The 19,906-nt window shown below is 41.8% G+C and overlaps 1 protein-coding gene across 2 annotated transcripts in view; it reads left to right on the top strand.

The window, feature by feature from the left end:
* FARSB (phenylalanyl-tRNA synthetase subunit beta) overlaps nucleotides 1-19,906 on the top strand; it is a 68,641-nt gene that overhangs the window by 27,251 nt on the left and 21,484 nt on the right. For both annotated transcript variants that reach the window (XM_075937543.1, XM_075937542.1), the window contains exons 15-16: nucleotides 1,951-2,068; nucleotides 14,049-14,201. In XM_075937543.1, the coding sequence (XP_075793658.1) occupies nucleotides 1,951-2,068; nucleotides 14,049-14,201 (271 nt within the window). The remainder of the gene's footprint in view (nucleotides 1-1,950; nucleotides 2,069-14,048; nucleotides 14,202-19,906) is intronic.

Below are 19,906 nucleotides of genomic sequence, written 5' to 3'. Positions count from 1 at the left end.
TGTCAGAAAGTGAACAAGGTTATTCCTGTGGCACTTTTGTGGCTGGTGTTGCAAGGTATTTATTGCCAGATATGCTAAACATTCATATTCCCCCTTCATGCTTAGGCCACCCTTTCAGAGGATATGCTTTCACTCTGCTGATGTGGGATTTTTTTGTACATAATTTTATATTTGTAAGTTCAACTTTCATGATAAAGATGTTGCTCTATTGTACTTGTATAAGATGAATTGAAAAATACATTTTTTGTTCTTTTCAGTGCAAATATTTGTAAACAAAAAATATAAAGTGAGCACTATTGACTTGATATTCTTTATTTTAATTGAAATCAGTATATTTGAAAATGTAAAAAACTTCCTTAACAGTGCAATTTATCACACCATTAAGTTTTTTGATTGTGCAACAACCCTAGAAATAACACTGAAAATACCTGGTGTTTGTTTCCTTGTATATCTATTATAGGTATTTCTAGTTATCAGTCACTGTAGACTCTCCATATATTTTAAGCGTATTGCAGTGTAGTATCTAATGTTATTACCTGTGCTATTGGAACAGCAGTCATATAGATGATTATTCAGAAGTCATCTTAATATTACCTTCTGGATAAACAGGAATTATCTTTGTAGGATCAAACTTTGATATATTGCCCCCAACAGCTTAAATCCAAGTTTAAACATTAACTTTAAACCCATATTTTAACTTCTTTGCATACCTGGCTGCCACCTTCCCTACTCTCTTTGCTGATACTTTTACACCACTCAGTCTTTTGGTTGATGTCTTGAGTTTTTAAGGTTGGTTCACAGCTGTCTCATAGACTGATAGACTTTAAGGTCAGAAGGGACCATTATGATCATCTAGTCTGACCCCCTGCACAGTGCAGGCCACAAAATCTCACCCACCACTCCTAGAATAATCCTCTCACCTATCTCTCAGATATTGAAGCCTTCAAATACTTTGAAGACCCCAAGATGCAGAGAATCCTCCAGCTGTGATCTGTACCCCATGCTACAGAGGAAGGCGAAAAACCTCCAGGGCCTCTGCCAATCTACCCTGGAGGAAAATTCCTTCCCGACCCCAAATATGGCGATCAGCTAAACCCTGAGCATGTGGGCAAGACTCATCAGCCAGACACCCAGAAAGTTCTCTATAGTAACTCCTATCATCCCTTCATTGACCTATTTCCCACTGATAATGAATGGTCAATTAGTTACCAAGATCATGTTGTCTCATCAAACCATCCCCTTCATAATCCCATCTAGTTTAATCTTGAAACCAGATAGATCTTTTGCCCCCACTACTTCCACTACTCATAAATAAATAGCTTTCAATTGTCCATTATAGATCCACTTCTGCAAAACAGAGGAGCTGCTGAGCTCCTGGCCACTTGATCCTCTACTCTGGAGCAAGAACCACTGACCATGAGAAGTAGAGGAAGCATCCCATCCCTCAGAGATTCTCTTGCTTAAAAATTCATGAGGAGCCTTGCAAAACAATACATTCCTTGGAAGTATAACTGACCATACATGTTACTTTGCATAAAAAATATGTATGAATTATTTTAGTTCATTAGAAAAATTCTCAATCTGTGTATTTGAAAGCAGTGTTAGCTGGGACTGGGAATGAGAAGTCCTGGGGTTTCTTTCTTTCTGTATCATGGATGTACTGTGCAAGCTAAGCTGCTGAAGTGTTCTGTGGTTTCCTCTGTAAAATGAGGATAGGAATGTTCATGCACATTCATAAGATAGTTTAAGATCCTTGGGCAGAAAGGGCATAACATCTACATTTTCAGGTTTAATCATTCTAACATGAGAGAGAAAAATTGCTACTGCATCATTTCATTTGGCCACTTTAAAATTAAATCCAAATAAGCAAACTTAGAAAAGACAAAGCACGTATGTAATAAGCAACCTGACAGGTTGTTTCACATGTGCAATTTCATGTTTGACCTGCAGGTGGCACGCACCAGTCTCCTGCCTGGCCTCTTGAAGACCATTGCTGCTAATAGGAAGATGCCTTTACCTCTGAAACTTTTTGAAATCTCTGACATTGTCATAAAAGATTCCTCCAAAGGTAAGAGAACCCCACTGAGCATGCACAAGAGTTTTTCATATACTCTGTGCCAAGGATTCATGATTTTCTGAAAGAACCCTGGCCTGCTCTCTTAAGAGGTGCTATTTCTGTAATTGTTTTTCTATTTAGACAAAGTCCTAGAGTGTTAATTATTTTAATTTTTATAATATCCAACCTTTTAGATGTTTTAGCCTACATCCTTCAGGAAATATACCCAACTTCATAAGCAAGTAACTCCAGAAATGCTTATTTACTTGATAAATGGTAATAGTGGGTAAATCCTTGTTCATTAAATAACTTTACAAATCTGGTCCAGAGTGTATTAGAGCTCTTGAGAAATTATAATTGTATAACTGAAACCCTGTCGCTCCTCAGAGTGCATATAGACATGCTTGCTTTCTGTACATGAATAACTGCTGCTTCTTTAGTCCTCCCGGCATATTTCTTATTGACCTTGGTCAGGCAGATTGCTTCTTTTGCTTGTAATTCTTCCAAATTAGGCCTTGTCACCAATGTTTCCTCTAATCCAATGGTTCTTAAACTTTTTGGGCTCCGGAGCCCTTTACATGCATAAAAATTTATGCGGAGCCCCAGAGATCCACTGATTGTATGTGTTGTACCTATTGATGTTTCCAGTTTGTCAACCTTGCGGAGCCCCTGGAGATGTCTCACAGAGCCTTGGGGCTCCACGGAGCACAGTTTGAGAAACACTACTCTAATCCTTTCCATCCATCTGCAGATTTTTTCCATCCATGTGCAGAATAATTTTTTCATGTGCACTAAGGTATTTGCAAATGTGCACCAGCAGTAGATATACAAAACCTAGCTGTGGATGCTCTGCTAATCAGCTGGGCAGCATTTGAATCTTTTGAGAAGCCACACAAGTACATGGCTTACAGGAAACATTGCTTGGTGCCCTTCTTGCTGCTGTTAAGGTGGAGTGCCTGAGTAAGGCTGCTGTTACTTTCAGGGAGCTGGGTCACTTATCACAAACTAAGGATTCCAAAGTCTTGGCTTGTCCCCCATAGAGAACTAAGTAGGTAGGAGAACTATAAGAAAATTCAGCTATTAGCCTTCTTGCCCCAGGGCAGGATCCAGGCCATAGTAAATTTGCCAGTGAGGATGTTGTTGTCACTCATCACACGATAATTCATACCATACTAGAAAAGTTGGGTTTGATAATTGCAGTAGTATTTTTAAATATCTGTAGCACATCTCCACTTTTGTGTGGGCTGACCTCCCAATGGGGGGTGGGTAAGGTATATCATGCCAAAAAAGCAAATCTGAAGCCCTGGGAACTTGAGACATAGGAGAGAATCCTAGAGGATAATACCATCAAATCTGCAGAATTCTAAGTAACTTTTTAACTCATAAAAGGGGGAAAAAAAGTAATTATCTGACCTGACAGCTTTGTCTAAGTACTCTTTATTTTGGGGGGATACCTCCCTCCACTGCTTACTAAGAGCAAATTGTTCCTTTACCATTATAGTAGATATGTAACCTATGCTAGATCAATAATGGGGCTATGCATACCCTCCCCTTGTGTAAGTGGGTTTCTTGCAATTACACTTGTATTACTAGTTCTTGGTGAAGACTGGGGAAAATCCATGTGCAAAATGAAAAAAAAAGATATTCTTGGGGTTTTAAAATTCCCACACAGCTATCAAGTCATCTTGAGAGTATGTTCCCATTTTAAGCAACATGCCGAGATAGAAGCACATTTCTTTTAGTATCATACTGCCACCTTAGTCGTGTTATATTTTAAAAAAAGCCAAAGCAGCCAGTATATGTTTCAAAAATTTGAATGGGATTCTGCCTAGTTGGAGGGTTCTGTTTGCAGGATCAGGGCCTAAAAGCATAGTTTTTATTTGGAAAACATATAAAAGTGCAGCAAGCTGTAAGGTGGCAAAAACCTAAACTCCTAGAGGAAAATAACCACTCAAGTTACTGAATAGGTTTTTCCTCAGACAGTGGCTTGTTGGGGAAGGGTTTATATGGATCTGGTTCTCTTCTGACAAGACCCTGTGTGCTGAGTTGCAACCTGGGAGAAAAATTTTGCCACTTCTTAATGAAAAATGCTGACACTTAACTTAAATACAGTAGTGGAAGTGGGTGCTGTTGTGTTATCCAGTTTCAGCTTTTAATGCTGTGTTTAACCTATTTAGTGTCTATGAAACAAAGGTTTATATAAGACGTAAACAAAATGGCAAGTAAATTGCTTTGTTGATGGACTTAATTTGTGGATTGCTTAAGAAAATTGCCAAGAAAAATAAGTAAGTTTAGCAAAGCATGCAGACTCTTTATTAAATGCAGACAGTTTGGTGAGCCAAGCTCCTTACTTGTTGGGCAGGGAGGCTGCTAGCATGCACAAAACATGGTACAGAATGGCAGACTAGCTTTAGCTTTCTTCATAACTGGTTTAGACCTTATTTATGTTGGAGCGGAAAAAGCATTACTTCTGGATGCATGAAATGTACTGTTTTAAATAAATTACTGTTATTTCATGGGTTCTCAATGTAGATCTTTTAAGCTTCCACTTATACAAATGGTCACTTATAAAAGCCTACTCTTGCAGTATACTTGAAATTTAGCAATAATAATTTCTGGCACATTAAAGATAATTTCTTTGTGATAAGGATTTTGTATTCTTGTGTATTTGGACAGTGCCTGGTACAGTTTGAGAATCACCAGATAAAAAAATTGTTTTAAGTTATGAATTTTCAATAAATCTGCTAAATGTGCCTTTGCCAGATTGATTTTCAGGCCTTAAATCTAAATATGTCATAATTTCCAGGGGACAAAAGGAATGAGAAATCAACAGCAGTTCTGTAGACATTAAACAATATAGGGTCGTCCTGTTTTCACATATGGATTTAGATTCCCTGTAGTACTGTAATGTTAAAAGTCTAACTTAATTTTACTATTTCATATTTTTGGCATGGGGGAAAAAAATAAAAAGTATGGAGAAGAGCACCAAATATGAATAGGGATGTGAATGACTAGTCGACTATCAGATAAGAAAATGCTTATCGGATAGTCATCAGGCTAGTCGAGTAGTTGCTTGCCCCCTGTTCCCCGGTTGCTGCCTCTGTCAGAAATAGGCAGCAAGGGGGAGGAGAGAAGCGGCGCTTCAAAGCGGCAGTGCTGCATGGAGCATAGGGCCAGACCCTGGGCTCCAAGTGGCATACTTTAAAATGTTGCATGCAGCCCGGGGCCAGCTGGGAGTCCCCAGCTTGTTTCAAAACAGCAGCACCACATGGAGCCTGGGGTCAGCAGAGGAGTGCCCAACTGATCCCCGGCTCCATGTGGCCCCGTTGCTTTGAAATGCTGCAGGAAGTCTGACCCCGGGCTCCCTGCAGCATTTCAGAGCAGCAGCACTGCAGGGAGCCTGGGGTCAGCTGGGCACTTCCCCGATGATCCTGGGCTCCATGTGGCTCTGCCACTTCGGGGTCAGTGGGAGACTGGTTGAGTGCCCCAGTGGCCCTGAGCTCCCTACAGCACTTTCGCCTTTTGAAGTGTAGTGGAAGCGCCATTATCAGCTAATCAGATAGTCGATGCTAGTTGCATCGACTATTTGATTAGCCAAAATAATCAAAATTTTACATCCCTTAATATGAAGCAGTCACTTGTACATAAATGAATATCACTGTAAAAATGCATTATTCTTTAATAAAAACATTTTTTGCACACAACTCATCTTTACTAAGGTGAGCCAAACATTCTTCTCCTCCTAACACCATACATAGACGTTGACTTGGAAAATTTGGAAAATGCACGCCAGATTTAATAAAAATAAATCCCAATCTGACTGGAAAATTTTCCTTCTCAAAGGATGAGAGTGAATGCAGGGGTTGAGTTGTGAGTCACCCAGTGTTATGTATCCTCTGCAGAGTTGCATAAAGTATTGTCTTAGGGTTTGGTCTTCTTGTTAGGTTGGTAAGTCTTCTCTAGAGCTATGACTAAATTATTGCTGCTATAAATCACATTAGACCAGACAGAGAAATATCACATCCTCTCTTACCACTATGGCAATATACATTTTACCCTGCTCTAGAAGTTCTATCTGATGAATTACCTAATAAAATGTTTCTAGTCTGCTTCTAACATGATTGAGATAAATTGTGAATGCAGTTGAAGTTGTTGGCATGCATTTCTTGCAGGCCTTATTGCAATTATATATGAAACATGGATTTCTGTTAAATTGATTGATTGTGAGACAAGTGTTTAACTGAGCAGATGTACTCTTTCAAAATCCATCTTTTCTAACTCCTCTTAAATTACTAGGGGGCAGCATGCACCACTCTTTTATCTTTCATTACATTCTTCTGGCTTGCAAAGTCCTAGCCTGCTGCCCATCCTTTAAATTATTTTAGAGCAGCATCTCCAGGCAGCGCTTTGAAGTTGGTGAAATACATATATAATTTAGGCTGACACATTTGGCAGGCTCACAGAATTGTTTCGTGGCATGACACAAGTGCTCTCTTAAATGAGTTACAAAGAACTGAGGCATTTCCAACAAATCCCAACTTTGGCATAAAGTTCTGAATACTTTTTTTCCTGTAGTGTGCAGTGAATGGACTTCCTGTGATGTAATGTACTGACTCTCCGAAAGACTGAATTTTTAAAGCTTGGAAGGGTTGAGTGAACACAAAATGCACACATTGGTTAAGATTTGTACAATATCCTTTTCGTTAAGGTTTGTACAGTGAAAATATAAAGTTAAAACAATTTGAAGTATATTTATCATGACTCCCTTTTTGTTCAGCATAATGATGTGACGAAGTTATAAGTTACTTGGGTAATTATGAAGTAAAATTCAAACTAACTTTTGTTGTTAAGGTTACTAATAGCACTTACAGTATGCAAAGTACTGTACAAAAAGACGTCTCCGAAAAGCTTCCATTCCTAAAGGACAAAATAGATCAAAAGAAAGGGAAAGATGAAGTAATAAACAAGGTTTTCTTGTTACCAGTTATTTATATATGGCATATCTATGTATAAGTTGTCCTACACCTGATGATACAGTTTTTTATAGGCATCAGCAAAAGATGGGACACAGATAAAGAAAATATTGGATTGGAATGGCAAACTGTGGATGCTGAGAGAAAAGATGTCAGATGTACCAGGCCTCGGATCTGTTTTTCTAGGTTTGCCATTCTCATATCAGGATTTAACCCTTGTGAAACCACACTTACTACTTACGAGCTACAATACTGGTATTTAAGACCTTGGTGGATAACAGTACCCTTCACAGAAGGCAGTCTCTGCAGAGGCCTGCAAGTCTAGTTTGTTACTGTTGTGGGCCGCATCTAGCACTGCCTCTAGAGCCTTGAGGATGTCACGTATGCCACAGGTTGAGAAACATGGTGCTAGATTATCAGCCTGCTGCTTTGTAAATATCTTCTGAAGATACAAATGACTTTGTCAGCAAGGATGAGCTTTTATCTTGCCTATAAGCTTTTACTTCTGTACTTTGTATTCCTCTTTAATGCAGTACTTTGTCACCTAGTAACTGAGGTTTTAAATGCCATTTTGTTGTTCACTGGGCATTGGTACAATAGGTGTAGGTTTGCTAAATGTCTTAGTTCTTGTTTTGTCAAGATTAACCACTCGGAGTTTCTCCAACACATGGCAGATTTTATCTTTGAGTTTAGACTTGGTGTAGAATAAAGAGAAAAGTGTCTCCAGAGATCTTTTGAGTACAGCTCAGGTACTCTGCATGCAGCTGTGATAGCTACCAAATTTACTACTTTGTGGTAGAAGAAGAGTGACACTGAAGAAACAGGTTCAAATAGTGGTTTGATCATTTGCAGCAGGATCAAACCAAAATCCAAAGAGCCTACTCTGAATTTTCTGAGAATTTATCAATGAAATGGCCTCATAAATTACCTAACATGTGAGATGAAATACACCTTCGTTCTATATCTATTGTTGAGGATAAATGGGAGAGAAAAAAAGCTTAGTTATACCCCCTGATAGTACTCCAAGACTTGAATGATTTTTATCTTTCTTCATCCTAATTGCTCGAACTATTTACTACCTGAGCCCAGTAGAGATCTTGGGGCATTCTGAGGTTGGAAACATTTTCCCTAGGCCCATCAGGACTCTTGGAGAATAGCTGCTTTTTTTTTTTTTAATTGCTCAACCTCCAGCTGTTAGGGAATTTTCAAGCTTCCCTCCAAGTGCTTCAGGGATCCTTAACACAGATGCTCTTCCCACTCCAAGAGATGAAATAAGATCATAGGGGACAGCTCCTTCATGCCAGAAGCCAGGTCCTCTGGGGCTGGTAAGATGGTATCAGAATTACTCGGAATTATTCTGGTATCAGCATTTACTTCTGGTATCTGCATTCACAATTTATCTCAATCATGTTAGAAGCAGACTAGAAACATTTTATTAGGTAATTCATCAGATAGAACTTCTAGAGCAGGGTAAAATGTATATTGCCATAGTGGTAAGAGAGGATGTGATATTTCTCTGTCTGGTCTAGTTTGTATTCTTCTTTAATGCAGAACTTTCATCACCTAGTAACTGAGTAATGTCATTTTGTTGTAGTAAATGCCATTTTGTTGTTTACTGGGCATTGGTATAATAGGCATAGGTTTGCTAAATGTCTTAGTTCTTGTTTTGTCAAGAATATTACTTAATTCTATCCACCATTTTTGATAGAAGAGGTATGCATAGAAAGGGATGGAAGAGGCTTGCTGACTTCATCTGGGCTCTAGTGTTGAGGCTGCTGCTTCTTGAGTCCAATATATGGTGAAGAGACACAAACGTCTAGTATTCTGTCCAGACGTGGCAGACATGTCAACTGAGCACATATTATTTGTCCATGGTCAAGTGTTGTCACACATTCCACCAAAAATGCTCTGATGTAGGAGGTGACCTACCTTCTTGATGTGGTATGGTGTTGTCTGTTAGCAAGCCTACTCAAGTATCTTAATCACTAACTTTGCTATAAGTTCATGTCACCTATTGCAAAAAAATAAACTAATTGAAAGTTGAGCATCTCAATTGTCCTAGAAGATATCAGCCAAACACTGTATATGTCTTTATTTGTGAACCAAGCTATCAGTGCAAAGAGATAAATGAAGCAGTTGAAGCTGATAAAGAAAAGGGAGATAATAAAAAGCAGGATGCTTGAAGAGTTGGCCTGCTGCCTACCTAGCATAAGTGGATTTAAAAATAACATTTTTCTTTTATAGTTGCTATGGGTTTCTTTTATTTGTTTAATTTTTTAACTCTTCAGCCTTGAATAACATTAACATTTAAAATGCTAACCTAACATTGCTAAAAAGATAATTATTCAACGAACATTTTTCAGAGTTAAAATAACTCATTTAAGTAATTTAGTTTTTGTAATTGGAAATGAGTATTTACCTTACTCCTCAGGAGATCACAAAGGATTAGTCTGTTTGTTACTATGGTTACTGTTTAATAAATTTTGTTTTTTAAAAAACACATTTGACCATTTTTGACATTATTTGACCAAATGTGCTGAATTGACCAATTATTTTTGGAGCAAAGGTCCAGCCCTAACTCTGACAGGGATTCCAAATTGCTGTTCCAAATCTCTGTAAGATTGCACCTGGCATTTGAATGACCGCCATCGCAGAGAGTGGTGCACAAGTGATCTCTCCCATTGGCTACATGTGGATGTTGAATGAAAGGCATGAGGGGAAAAGCATATATAGTAGGGACGTGAATAACCCTGAGCTTATCAGTTAATCCTATTGACTGCATGCATTCCCCCCCCCCCCCCCCCCCCATACAGAGGCAGCAAGCAAGGAGAGGCTTTTAAGCCAGCTCCCCACGAGCACCGGATCCTGTGGAGCTTCCTGTCCCCCCTCAGCCCCAGGCCGGAGCTGGTACACATGGGAAGCTGGCTGTGTGCATGTGCCCCTCCCCACTTGCTGCCTCCCACAAAGGTAGGGGGAGCAGGCAGGAGCTGGTGCTCAGTGGGGAGCCAGCTTAAAAGACGGCTCCCCACAAGCAAACAGCCTGCCTACCTCTGCCCTCCAGGGCAGGAGAGGCTGCCAGAAAACAGGAGCAGGCCCAGGCTCACAGCGGAAAGAGGCTGCTCCATGGATGCTGGCACAGGCTCTGTGCACAGTAAGCTGCTGCCTGGCTGCTGCTGCCGTTCCACTCCAGTTTTTAATCATATAGTTGACTGTACGTTCACATCCCTACTATATATGCTTTTCCCCTCGCGTCTTTCATTTCTGATACAGATGCAGCAGCAGGGGGGTGGCCTGGGCCTCCCCAGGAGTGGAGCTGAGCGTGCACTTATTTTGTAGTAAAATGAGTCTTATCTTTAAAAATAACTAACTTTAATTTGGGGGGCTTATAAAAACATGGCTCATGAATGTATTTTCTCCAAAAGGAGGTGCATAAAGGTAACCCTCTTCCCCCTTCAAAGAAGAATAGATGGTCAGCAGGGAGGGCAGAGAGCAAAACCTTACCAGTAAACTAAATGTACAATTTGAAAAAATCCATACATCTTGTGTGGTGTTGGACAAATGATCAGGCTCTGGCTGGTATTTTGCTGAGAGCAAATTCTATTATAAAAGAAAGAGTATGCCATTGAAGGCTAGTCTGCACTTCAGTGCTGTGCCGTGCCTGATGAATACACACTATGCTACCAAGAAAACTCACTTGTGACAGCATAATTACTCCACCTCCTGCAAGAGGTGGAACCTGTGTTGAGGGGAGAGCGTCTCCCATTGATGTAGAACTGTTATGGACAACAGTTAAGTCTCTGTAACTTGTATCTCACAGAGAGGTGTCTTTTTTGCTCCCTGAGCAATGTAAGTTAGATAAAATTAAGCAGTAGTTAGACCAGTGACAGAGAGCTCTTCTAAGGCCCACCACTGGCATAGCCAATCCTGCAAAACCCACCCTTGGCACACTCAGCCCAAGGGTTTTTGCTGAATGCGCCATAAAGCAGCACTTTGAATTTCATCAGATGTGAATTGACAGATAAGACACATATTACCCTTTTCCTCTCAAAAAATTAAAAGCAGAATTCTTCATTAGTTGAATCTTCTGAATAAACTTTGACAGAGCCAGGCAGAATGTAGTCTAGTCTGGAGATGTGGAGAAATATTATAATACTGTAATACTTGTGTATGTCTAAAATGTATCCATGTGACATGGACTAATCAAAACTAATTTAAAGTAAAGGAAGACTGATGATTGTTTTGGCACTTTGTGTGAACACAGGATACGTGGTAATTTTGGAAATTACAAAACTTTTTAAAAACCCCTCATACAAGCTCAAATGTGTAATTTGCCAGTTTTAAAATCTGGTATCCACATAACAGGTGCAGCACACATGACTATAGCCAGTCTGCTCCACCAATATTTCACTCCTCTTGGAAAGCTGATGTGAAAATACAGTGCATTCTCATTTGTATTATGGGAAGGAGGTAGACAGCCCTTGGTGGGGAAAGAACAAGTTAGGAACTATTTAGAAAACCTAAACATACACAGATCCATGGGCCCAGATTTAATGCATCCAAAGGTACTGAGGGAGTTGGCAAATGTCATTGTGGAGCCTTTGGCCATTACCTTTTGAAAACTTGTGGAGATCGGGAGAGATCCTGGATGATTGGAAAAAGGCAAATGTAGTGCCCATTTTAAAAAAGGGAAGAAGGACAATTCAGGGAATTACAGACCAGTCAGCCTTACTACACTGCCCAGAAAAATCATGGAGGGGATGCTCAAGGAATCCATGTTGAAGCACTTGGAAGAGGGGGAAGTGATCAGGAATAGTCAAAATGGATTCACCATGGGCAAGTCATACCTGACCAATCTGATTAGCTTCTATGATAAGGTAACTGGCTCTGTGGATATGGGATTGTCAATGGATGTGAGATACCTTGACTTTTGCAAAGCTTTTGGTACGGTCTCCCACATTATTCTTGCCAGCAAGTTAAGGGAATATGGATTGGATATGTGAACTGTAAGATGGATAGAAAGCTAGCTAGACTGTCGGGCCCAATGGCTAATGATCAACAGCTCGATGTCAGTTTCTAGCGGAGTGCCTCAAGGTTCTGTTCTTGAACCGGTTTTGTTCAACATCTTTATTAATGACCTGGATGAGGGGATGGATTGCAGCCTCAGCAAGTTTGCAGATGACACTAAGCTAGGGGGAGAGTTAGATACGCTGGAGGGCAGGGAGAGGATCCAGAGTGACCTGGACAGATTTGAGGATTGGGCCAAAAGAAATCTAATGAGGTTAAACAAGGACAAGTGTAGAGTCCTGCGCTTGGGATGGAAGGATCCAAAGCATTGTTACAGGCTGGGGACTGAATGGCTAAATAGGACCTGGGGATTACAGTGGATGTAAAGCTGGATATAAGTCAACAGTGTGCCCTTTTAGCCAACAAGGCTAATGGCATATTAGGGTGCACTAGGAGGAGCATTGCCAGCAGATCCAGATAAGTGATTATTCCCCTTCATTCAGCTCTGGTGAGGCCACATCTGGAATATTGTGTTTAGTTCTGGGCCCCCCACTCTAGAAAGGATGTGGATGCATTGGAGAGGGTCCAGCGAAGGGTGACCAAAATGATTAGGGGGCTGGAGCGCATGACCTATGAGGAGAGAGTGAGTGATTTGGGTTTGTTTAGTCTGAAGAAGAGAAGAGTGAGAGGGGATTTGATAGCAGCCTTCATCTTACTGAAGGGAGGTTCCAAAGAGGATGGAGAAAGGCTGTTCATAGTAGTGACAGATGGCAGAACAAGGAGCAATGGTCTCAAGTTACAGTGGGAGAGGTGTAGGTTGGATATTAGGAAAAATTATTTCACTAGGAGTGTGGTGAAGCACTGGAAAAGGTTACCTTGGGAGGTGGTGGAATCTCCATCCCTAGAGGTTTTTAAATCTCAGCTTGATAAAACCCTGGCTGGGTTGATTTAGTTGGGATTGGTCCTGCCTTGGGCAGGGGGCTGGACTTGATCACCTCCTGAGGTCTCTTCCAGCTCTATGATCTTAGGCACTTCTCAGACTACCACGGAAGTTTTCAGCTGCGTGGATGGCTTCTGTGGGGCTACGTCTAGACTGCAAGCCTCTTTCGAAAGAGGCTTTTTCGACAGAGAACACCCAGGCAGTCTGGATGCTCTCTTTCGAAAAAGCACAGTTTGCATTACATAGCACCTTTTTTCTAAAGAGCACTTTCGAAAAAAGGCGTTATTCCTCATGAATTGAGGAGTACCGCCATCGAAAGAAAAGCTGCGTTCTTTCGATTTAATTTCGAAAGAACATGGCTGTAGTCTAGACGCAGGTGAAGTTTTTTTGGAAAAAAGGGTACTTTTTTCGGAAAAACCCTGCAGTCTAGACACAGCCTGTGTGTGGAAACCTGTGTGCTTGGAATTAGACTTAGGCCAACACCTCTCTTCACACAGCTCCCTTCCCTCCTCCTGCCCTCCCAAACATCCACAAGAGTATAACTATATTTGGCTATTTGCAGAAGTGAGCTAGCTGTGTATTGGTACAAGGCTCTGTTTCCCTGTTTCATAAATATCTACTTTCACTACCAATCTTAAATTGCAAATGTTAAAAATAATAGATTCTAAGCATCAAGGTCTTATTGAATATACATATTTTGTTTCATCTCTTTTTTCATTCCCTTAACCTTTTAATAATTTGTTGGAAACATTCTGATTTCTGTTGCTGATGTTTATTTTGCAAGATATTTCTCTTTACCACAGTCCTTTTCCATCTCCTTCCTAATAAAGCACAGTATTTAAAATCTGTGCTTTATGATTTTCCAAATAATGGGAGACCTCTGGGCTAAAGCATGGCCAGTGCCTATAATCATCTCCCCACTGTGTGGGATGGCTGTCTCTGGCAGAGGCCATTCTGCAATCTCAGTTTCCCCCTGAGGTACAGATGTCTCCATGCACAACTGAAAACTGATGTGAAAGGGAAGGATAAACACATAACAAAACCCGGAAAGTGCAACTGTTTGTTTCTTCTGCAGATGTAGGTGCCAGGAACCAGAGGCATCTCTGCGCCATTTACTACAACAAGAATCCTGGGTTTGAGGTCATACATGGATTGCTGGATAGAGTCATGCAGCTGCTGGCTGTGCCACCAAACAAAGGGTGCGGATACCTAATCAAGGCAGCTAAAGGTAAGAGGCATGGAGAGGGAACTATTAAGGTGTCCTATGATCCCATTACTATGTGGATTTAATTTTATATTGCCATCAACAGTTGACACTGCAGTGTTAGAGTTGTTCTGATTATGTGTTAGCATGCTGCAAAATACTGTAGTGCAAGTGGGACTTTGTATTCTCAGGCCTCTTACACATTAAAGCATGGAATGGACTCTCCTCCTACCTCCTCCCCTCCCCCCCGAAGCTAGTCTGAGTATTTTTAGCCAACTTCTGTTGTGGTAATTTTTACATAAGAGAATCCTAGTACAGTGATTATCTCTTAAATGAGTAAGCTTCAGGGCTACGTCTACACTGGCATGATTTTCTGGAAATGCTTTTAACGGAAAAATTTTCCGTTGACGCGCTTTTCCGAAAATGCTTTTTAGATTGGCAGGACGCTTTTCCGCAAAAGCACTTTTTGCGGAAAAGTGTCCGTGGCCAATCTAGACGTGCTTTTCCGCAAAAAAGCCCTGATGGCCATTTTCGCGATCGGGGCTTTTTTGTGGAAAACAAATCTCTGCTGTCTACACTGGCCCTTTTGCGCAAAAGTTTTTCGGAAAAAGACTTTTGCCCAAACGGGAGCAGCATAGTATTTCTGCAAAAGCACTGACAATCTTACATGAGATCATCAGTGCTTTTGCGGAAATTGGCCAGTGTAGACAGCTGGCAAGTTTTTCCGCCAAAGCAGATGATTTTGCGGAAAAACTTGCCAGTCTAGACACAGCCCATGTGTATAGAAATTGCTCATTGTGAAGAGCACGTTAGTTCATCAGTTTAAGGATTAGCTCTCAGTTAACTGAATGAGTTTTAATAAACATCAGGTATCCACTGCTTTCTTATTGCCTGGGAGCCTCTAGTTGCTCTCAGATCACAGTTGCAAATCTCCTTCTGTTATGAAACAAGACACCTTTCAAATTAAATACTTCTCTCAGATGCATGTTCCTGAATTGCTTAGCTCTGGACCATGCATTGAAAGGGCTTTCCAAAGCTTTCAGAACTTTTTTTAGAAAGTCTCAGTAGAAAGAAATTATAAATGATATGGAGAATTCTGTAAGCATCTCTTTCCATCTATCCTTTTCTACCCTGTCTCCCATGCAGAGCCATCTATAAGCATATGTGAAATATGTGGCAGAGTAGGGCACCTGAAAATTTGGGACACCAAATGTTAAGCTGATTCTATGCAGCCATGTGTTCTTGTATGTCTGAGGGCATGTCTCTGTTCATTCCTCTCTAGCCCCTCCCCGCCTCTGCTCTCTCCTATTGTCTACAAGGCTTCGCCCTTCCCCCCCACATGCTCCTCTTGGCCCACAGCAGGAGGCTTAATGATGGCTCCCTGCTGGCAGACTGGCTGCAGAGAGGAGCTCCCAGCCTCTGCGGTTCTGCTCCAGCCCCAGGGTAGCCACCAAGTGCCACTAGAAGTTGCTGGAGAGGTATGTGTAGTAGGGAAGCTTGGTGCACAGACAAGAAGAGAAGCCCCAGGCTCCTGACTGCACAGTAGGGAGGGGGTTTCCATTGTGTAGGGCCCTGTTGTTTTAAGAATGGCTCTGCTCCCCTGTGTTAGTGGAGGAGCTGTCCACTCAACGCCGAGCTGTCCACTCATTCTGATTGCACCCAGCTTCCCCAGCCTTACAACCCCTTTTACTTTGTCTTTCTGACTGCTTGTCTTTCTTTTAAGGAGCAGTTTAATTCCTTGGTATACAAAATTAGAGAATGTACCCCAAAAAGCTTGCCCCCCAAGCCCTACATAAATGCAAATGTTAGATGAGGGAGAAGGGATTTAATTAAATAGGTGAGTAAAGATTCATCCACTATATCGTAATTTAAGCAATTCATAAATCATCTTGAACTTGCTGCAAGGTTATCTTGAATGCCTCAAATAGCATAAGAGGTAATTGAAATTTCGAGAGAGTTTTAGTTCTCTGTTTTCCCAATTTTGAATGAAAGGTCAATATATGTGTCGCCTCTCAAGGGTAGAGCTATATAGCACAGGGATTTCAGCATTCCCAGAACAATGTTGTTTTAGAAGCTAGTATTCCATATTCAGCCCTTCTTCCACTGTATTTTTATTAGCCACAAATATGTTTATCTGAATCACTTTCTGGGCTAGGAAAAGGCCTAGCAAAGACTAAGACTGCTACCTACTATACATTCTTTCCCACAGGCGCTGGAATGTTCTTGCTCCTCTATTTCTTGTCTTGGAAATTTACAGTAGAACTTTAGATCAGAGAGTTGTTACTTGGGGATGACGATGACTTCTCTATTCTTCCTCCATGGGCTTAAAGTGCAGCAGGGGAGGTTTAGATTGGACATTAGGAAAAAATTCCTAACTGTCAGGGTGGTCAAATATTGGAATAAATTGCCAAGGGAGGTGGTGGAATCTCCCTCTCTGGAGATATTTAAGAACAGGTTAGATAGACATCTGTCAGGGATGGTGTAGACGGAGCTTGATCCTGCCTTGAGGGCGGGGGGCTGGACTCGATGACCTCTCGAGGTCCCTTCCAGTCCTATTATTCTATGATTCTATGAATCATTCATTGAATGAGTGGTTTTGGGATTTTTTATTTGTGAGATGTTTGATAGGGTCCAAGACCCAAAAATCATGGTAGTTTTTAAGATTACCCCTGAAGCAAGGACTAGTTGGCTTCATAAAAAATCAGGAATCTGTACAAAACAAGATGAACAGTCAAGTCATCTGTTTTGTTTCTTAAAATGACAAAATCAATATGATACAGGAAAACCAGGACTCACCATTCATTCGTATACAAGCATGTGAGGGAATGTCTACATTAGCCACCCTGGTCTGAACTAGGGTGGCTAATGTAGTCATTCGAACTTGCAAATGAAGCCCGGGATTTAAATATCCCGGGCTTCATTTGCATGTTCCCGGGCGCCGCCATTTTTAAATGCCCAGTAGTTTGAACTACCTGCCCACGGCTACACGCAGCACAGGCTAGGTAGTTTGAATTAAAACTCTTAATTCGAACTACTGTTACTCCTCCAAAAAATAAGGAGTAACGTTAGTTCGAACTAAAGGCTTTAGTCCGAACTAACGCGTCCCAGCGCGCACTTACTGGTTCGAATCAGCTCTGATTCGAACTAGCGCGCCGGCGAGATCATGTTAATGAAGCGCAGGATCCCCGCTTCATTAACTATTTCGGTCATCTCCATTTGCATCCCTAGTCCGAACTAGGGATGCAGTGTAGACGTACCCTTAGATTCCATACAGTTCTACTGACATTGAAATTTTACCTTGGTAACATTGCAGATTGCTGACACTCTGGTGCCAGAGTGAATGCAGTGATGCTGCACCAAGTTACTTGGAAAGTCCTTGACTGCAGAGAAAGTTGGATGTCAAAGTGGCTTTTCTTTACTTGCCTTTCACCCTGCCAATTAAGCATATATGAGAGATAGAATGTCAAACAGATGATGGAGTAAGGTCAATTGTGTGTGTGGGGAGGGGGGGGGGGAGATATCTTGTAACATTTTAAAAGACTGCAGAGTTCTGAAGGATTCAAAAAAGAGTCGGTACTATACGCTGCAGTGGTTTTAGACTGGGATCTTACACCATGTGTATTCTTTAGGGTGTTAGGGTGGGTTTTTTTTGGGGGGGGCAATCAGTTTTATGATCTACAGCACATTAAAATTTGTACAGTTTAAAAATGGGTTTATCATATAAAACCATTTCTGAGCTGGAAGAAGTCAAAGACTTTTTGTTTTGTAGTCCTCATCCAAATCTTGAAACTCATTTGTGGTACAGGCAGTCCCCGACTTGCGCAGATCCGACTTATGTCGGATCCGCACTTACGAACGGGGCTTTCTCGCCCCGGAGGTCGAGGTAGCGGATTGCTACCTGCGAGCTCCGGGGCGAGAAAGCCCCGTTCGTAAGCTGCTCCGGTGCCCCTGGTCTGCTGGAGACCGTCTCCAGCAGACCAGGGGCACCGGGCGGGTTCCCGCGCTTCTGAGGCTTTGCCAGAGCAAAGCCTAAGAGGCGCGGCACCCCGCTGCCGCTGCTGCTCTGCTCCCCGTGTCCCTGGTCTGCTGGAGACGGGGGGGGGGGGGGGGGGGGGGGGGGCGCGGATAGTGTGCCCCCCCCCCCCCCCCCCAGCAGACCAGGCTTTTGTTTTGGACCCTGGAGCAGAGCAGCTGGGGCGCTGCGGATTGGTCCTGCAGCACCCGCTCTGGGCACTACTGGACCAACCCGGCAGCACCCCAGCTGCTCTGCCCCAGGTCCTGATTCAGCCGCTGCTGGTCAGTTTCAGCAGTGGCTGAATCAGGACGCCTGGGGCAGAGCAGCTGGGGTGCTGCTGGGTTGGTCCAGTAGCGCCGAGGAGCGGTGCTACTGGAGCAACCCAGCAGCACCCCAGCTGCTCTGCCCCAGGCTTCCTGGAATCAGCGCTCATCAGTTTCAGCAGCAGCTGACTTGGGGAAGCTTGGGGTTCTTAAGTTGAATCTGTATGTAAGTCAGAACTGGCGGTCAGTTTCAGCAGCGGCTGAATCTGGACGCCAGTTCCGACTTACATACAGATTCAACTTAAGAACAAACCTACAGTCCCTATCTTGTACGTAACCCGGGGACTGCCTGTACAATATAAATATATATTTAGTCCTCTGAGAGTCCTGCATTCCTTGATTAACTGATTGCAAAGGTTTTGATTTAATTTGGGACATAAAGTACTGATTTCATTTCAGAAATTGTCAGAGGAGACAGGTGATTGCATATTTAAATAGACTTTTCAGAAGGCTTCAGTGCTGCTTTGCCTCCTTTCTGAATTCACTAAGTAAAATGAAGGGCCTGTTGTGTCCATTCAGTTCTTTACCATATGTGCAAACCATGGTTATTGAAGCACCTTCTGTTATACTAACACCTAAATGCTCATTGACTTAACCTTAGGATCATAACCTTTTTGCCCCTGTAGCAACACCTGTGGAAAAATTACAGATGCTGGAAAATATGGGTGAAATTGTGATGTTCCTCTGGCCTTCACACCACTCTTTAGTGTAATCTGAGCTGCACAATAAATGGAAAAGAAAAGATGTTGTGAGCAGCTTGCAGAATAGACTGGTTTTTAAGTGACTGAGTTGAAGGATTTCTACATATATCTGATACTTAGCTTCCTTTGAGAAGCTGAAATCGCTATGACCAGTTAAAATATTTTTTTGCTGTTAGTAGTAGAAGTATTAAAATTATACATTCGTGAACAGGGACAGTTCTACACCACTTTTCAAAGAATACCGTACTGACATATCTGAAGGTTAACCGATCTTCTAGCTATTGGTTTAACAAAATGTTTTGCTTTCTTTGTAGCAAATAAAAATTCATATGTCTATTAATAAATTATAAAGGTAGCTATGTTAGTCTATAACTTTATAAACATTGAGTATTCCTATGGCATCTTAGAGACTAACAGAAAATATATATAGAATCATGAGCTTTCCTGAGTAAAAACTCCTGGATCTATATATAATTTTGTTAGTCTCTAAGGGTATGTCTACACTACCCCCCTAGTTCGAACTAGGGGGGGGTAATGTAGTCATACGGAGTTGCAAATGAAGTCCGGGATTTGAGTTTCCCGGGCTTCATTTGCATAAAGCCGGCCGGCGCCATTTTAAAATGCCGGCTAGTTCGGACCCCGTGCCGCGCGGCTACACGCGGCACGGGGTCCGAACTAGCCAGCATTTAA

Source organism: Pelodiscus sinensis, chromosome 10, assembly GCF_049634645.1.
Source record: "Pelodiscus sinensis isolate JC-2024 chromosome 10, ASM4963464v1, whole genome shotgun sequence".
NCBI lineage: Eukaryota > Metazoa > Chordata > Testudines > Trionychidae > Pelodiscus > Pelodiscus sinensis.
This window is presented reverse-complemented; position numbering and strand designations above follow the sequence as displayed.